At 40.0% G+C, this 4,092-nt stretch overlaps 1 protein-coding gene across 1 annotated transcript; it reads left to right on the forward strand.

Annotated features, from left to right (window-relative positions):
- Window positions 1-1,119: 1,119 nt before the first annotated feature.
- On the forward strand, window positions 1,120-2,791 carry LOC108424597 (gap junction delta-3 protein). The gene has a single exon (XM_017692728.2). It carries the CDS (start codon window positions 1,776-1,778, stop codon window positions 2,661-2,663), a length of 888 nt encoding a protein of 295 aa, XP_017548217.1. The 5' UTR covers window positions 1,120-1,775; the 3' UTR covers window positions 2,664-2,791.
- Window positions 2,792-4,092: the final 1,301 nt, after the last annotated feature.

Raw genomic sequence — 4,092 nt, forward strand, 5'->3', positions numbered from 1 at the left:
TACCTTAAATGTTCATCAATTTGTTTTGGTTTGGTTTTTTTTTTATATAAATGATACTTGATAATTGACCACGTTTAAGAAGTAATGATCAAAAAAGATTTAAACATTTTCTGATGCTAGTTTCACATAATATTGCACTTAATCCGATAAAGTTACTAATTACGCTCAGGAAAAGCATGACAGATTATCATTATTTTAAAAGGTTATATTTAATCACATGTACTGCTAATCAAATTTAACATCAGGTTAAAGTGAAAAGTCAGGAAACAAAATTCTATTCTGTCCTACTTTAAAAAAAAAAAAAAAAAAAGTTTATATATTTCAATGCTTTATTCTGGCAAAAAAACTGTTAACTGATCAAATAAGTTTTAAACAATTTCAAAAGGCTGGTGAATGTTTTTGCACAGAACTTTGTGGCACAATTTTAAAGTTCTCTTTCATAGAAATATATAGACACCCAACATAACCGATGCTTTGTGTCTTTTTTTTCATCAACTGAATAGTTAATGTTAACTTTTAATTCATTATGTTGTGATCCTTCACATCCTCTGAGGAAACATCAGTCTAAATCTGTATTGATTGCACCGTTCATAAACTGATTTGTTTTCTTTGTTTCTTGATGTTACCTTGGTTTCTGCTCCTAGACATGATCTTGCATTCTCTTAAAGCTAGATGATACACCTCTAGGTGTTGGATTTAATTAATTTGGGGGAATTTGGCTGCTTTTGATGTCAGTTAAACAAACACCCTTCAAAAGTTGCAAAAAAAAATACCGACCAATGCTTTGCCTGTCCGACTTTTCAAAAAATGCCTTGATGTTTAACTGCCTGTCACTCACTCAACTCTTAATTTTTGAGGAGTGGCCATGTTGACCCATAGGCGATGAGGCTAAAGTCCTAACTAAGGCTGTTGCGTCTACACGCAGATATTTCCTGCCATTACCCAACCAGCTTGAGACCCTCATCAAGCTGCATAAACACAAGCTTTGTTTGGCCTTTTGAAACTGCTGATAAGGATATGACCGTTACTTCCGAGATCTGAATGCACTCCCCCACTTAGGACTTATTTCAATCATCAGAGACTGGTTCCTTCTTTTCTTGCCATGAAAAGAGTTCTTCAAAGAGCAGAGTAGTGGGCTCAGTAACATTAAGACAAGTCAAATCAGGCTGCTATAATGTGTCCAGTCTTGTCTAAGAAAGGATCTATGTTAGGGAAAGAGTTGATGGGAGGAAACCTCGCTTTTGTGTTGGAATGTGGCCGGAATCTTTTGGCCCATACCTCTCTGTGCCGGATTTGCCGGTTGTGGGCACTGGCACTACCTTGAATTTCAGATTCCAAGTGATGGAGAGGACCTTATTGCCTATGGTCGCAGTTGGATTGTCAAGAGGAACTGAATGTTCTGCTGTCCATGAAGGAATTCAGAAAGGACAAAACAGGTTTTTTCTACATCAGGTGGTCCTCAATTTGACAGTTTGTACGGAGGGGCATTCGAGGTACGTTGTACAGCCTTTTCCTTTCAGAATAAGCAATCTTTGGACTAATGTCTTACCTGTCAGAAGAGAGCAAATGCTAACTGTTCTCTTCTGGAAGACTTGAAGAGATGAATCTTCACTGACTGCATCACTTCTGTCCTTTCACTAGTTGATTGGGTCATGACTTTGATCTTGGATGGACTTGATCCAAGCTTGCCTCTAGCTTGTAAACACGATCTGTTCTAAGGTTCAGGGTAGAACCATCTTCTGGGCATTTTTGGGCCTACCATTCCACTTTCCACCATGTCTGACTGGGGGTTCCTTAGTGGACTCTTTGGTTCACTGCAGGCGCACTCGCCCATGCTGGGCCGTTTCTGGCTGCTCCTCATGCTGGTCTTCAGGATGATGATCCTGGGCATGGTGGCCAGTGACATGTTTGATGATGAGCAAGAGGAATTTTTCTGCAACACTTTGCAGCCAGGCTGCAAGCAGGTGTGTTATGATCAAGCATTCCCCATCTCCCAGTATCGCTTCTGGGTCTTCCACATCGTGCTCATCTCTACGCCTGCTTTGGTGTTCCTCATGTACGCCATGCACCACCACAAGAAGTGGCAGGACCTTCCACAGGGTTATGCCTCCAGCGTATTGGAGGCAAAGCAGAAATGGCACCTCAAACGTCTCTACATGGTCAATGTAGGCTTCCGTCTGCTGTCCGAGATGGGCTTCCTCGTCGGCCAGTGGTTGCTGTATGGCTTTCGTGTTGAGGCACGGTTTCCCTGCAGTCGCTTCCCTTGTCCACACGTTGTAGACTGCTTCACATCCAGACCTATGGAGAAGACCATATTCCTGGTCTTCTACTTCGCTGTGGGAGTTCTTGCAGCTTTGTCCAGCCTGGTGGAGCTCGTACACATCACCCGGAAGTGGTTAACGGCAAGCAGGGATGAGCTGGTACAATGGGAGGATGTGGAACTCAAGGGAGGGACTGATTTGACACAAAATGCACTGAACCTGGCGGCAGTGAATGGTACAAGGTCGGGCAGAGCCAGGCGGCCACTGTTCTTTCGAGAGAAGACTGGTAGAAACTACAGGAGGTCAAAAGGAACTATACAAAACAAAGGCAGCACAAGGTACTCCAGTATCAAGAGCCTCAACAGCAGCAAAAATCAGAAAAGTACCTCACTGGTGGTCTAAGGACCAGGACTTATTTGTGCAAAACCAGAGAGGCGTGTTCTGTTCTTTGAGTGGTATAGAGTGATAATTTTTTTCTTGAGAGGATTGTCTTAGCATTTTAAAATAATGACTGAATGAATGTTAAAATAGCCTTTTTTCTTAAAATTTCTTTCAAATTTTTCAAAATAATGAGCAATAGCTTCAAAATTGAGATTTTTTTGACTTCTCAGATTTGCGACTATGTTCAAATAATGACATATTTATTAATGACATCTTAAATTTCAAATAATTAATCTAATCAAAATAACCTATTTTCTTGAAGTTTTGACTTCAAGAAACATGGTGGGATTGGACTTCCATGGTGCAGGGACCAAGCAAATTTGAAATGGAAAGAATTTTTTGACAAACTTTTTTAGTGAAATATTAATTTGTTCAATAGTTGGTCCCTGTGGGTCCTTGTGGTGAAAGACTGCAAATGTGCTGTGAGGTTGTGCACTGTGTCATCATACCTGGAAGTCCCAGAGAAGGGACTGCAGGATCCTAGATGACATACTAGCCTGCACGACATATGAATGGTTAGCATTAGTAGAGTTAAACACAGAAGGTGGATCGTGCTGTCACCTCCCCATCGATCAGTAGACTGAAGACTCCACTTGTATATCATATTTTATTGTATTGCACTGTGTTTTGTAGTTTATTGTATTGTTTTGTATTGCATGGCGCTGCATGGCACAGAGTTCTGTGCTCAACTCTGTACCTTTTTTCTGGGTATCTACACTGACTTTTGTATCTAGCAGTATCTGAGCTCAGGACGGCCTTTCTCTCTAACCTACTGGTAACTAGCAAAGATACTTTCTCTAGATAGACAAAGCACTTCTTGTAAGTCGCTCTGGATAAGAGCGTCTGCTAAATGCTGTAAATGTAAATGTAATCACTAGAGTGAAAAGTTGAAGTTGTTTTTGTGGACTGTTTATGTCTTGGTTCATGTGTGGTTGGGTTTACAGTTGGCAGAATCGTGAAATGGGACTATAAGCCAGTTCTGGGATTGCATAGCACTACTGGTGATGAAAGAAACAAAGGTCCTTACAGAAGTGATGCTACTTAAATAGATCAATAATGCATAATTCAGTCCACAAACGTGTTAAATTACATGAAGTTCATTTAAAAAATATATTATATGACACACCATTAACCAGAACCATTATTCTGTCTTAAGTACTCATAAGATTTTTCAGAAATTCTTTATTTACACGAATACACACCTTATCTACTGCAGGATGCACGTTTCACAAATGCTAACAGATTTTATGTACATTTCACAGTAGAAGCTTCACAGACAGCATGAACATTGTTACTTGTTTTCAGTTGCTAGAAGACCAAAACACTGGAATTCATATTTCATATAGAAAGTGTGAAATTAACTTGTTTAACATAAAGCAGTGTGTTTCAT

The sequence above is a fragment of the Pygocentrus nattereri genome, chromosome 13 (genome assembly GCF_015220715.1).
Source record: "Pygocentrus nattereri isolate fPygNat1 chromosome 13, fPygNat1.pri, whole genome shotgun sequence".
Classification (NCBI taxonomy): domain Eukaryota; kingdom Metazoa; phylum Chordata; class Actinopteri; order Characiformes; family Serrasalmidae; genus Pygocentrus; species Pygocentrus nattereri.

Coding starts and splice junctions, on each gene's coding strand:
- LOC108424597 (XM_017692728.2), top strand. CDS start 1,776: ATGTCTGACTGGGGGTTCCTTAGTGGACTCTTTGGTTCACTGCAGGCG.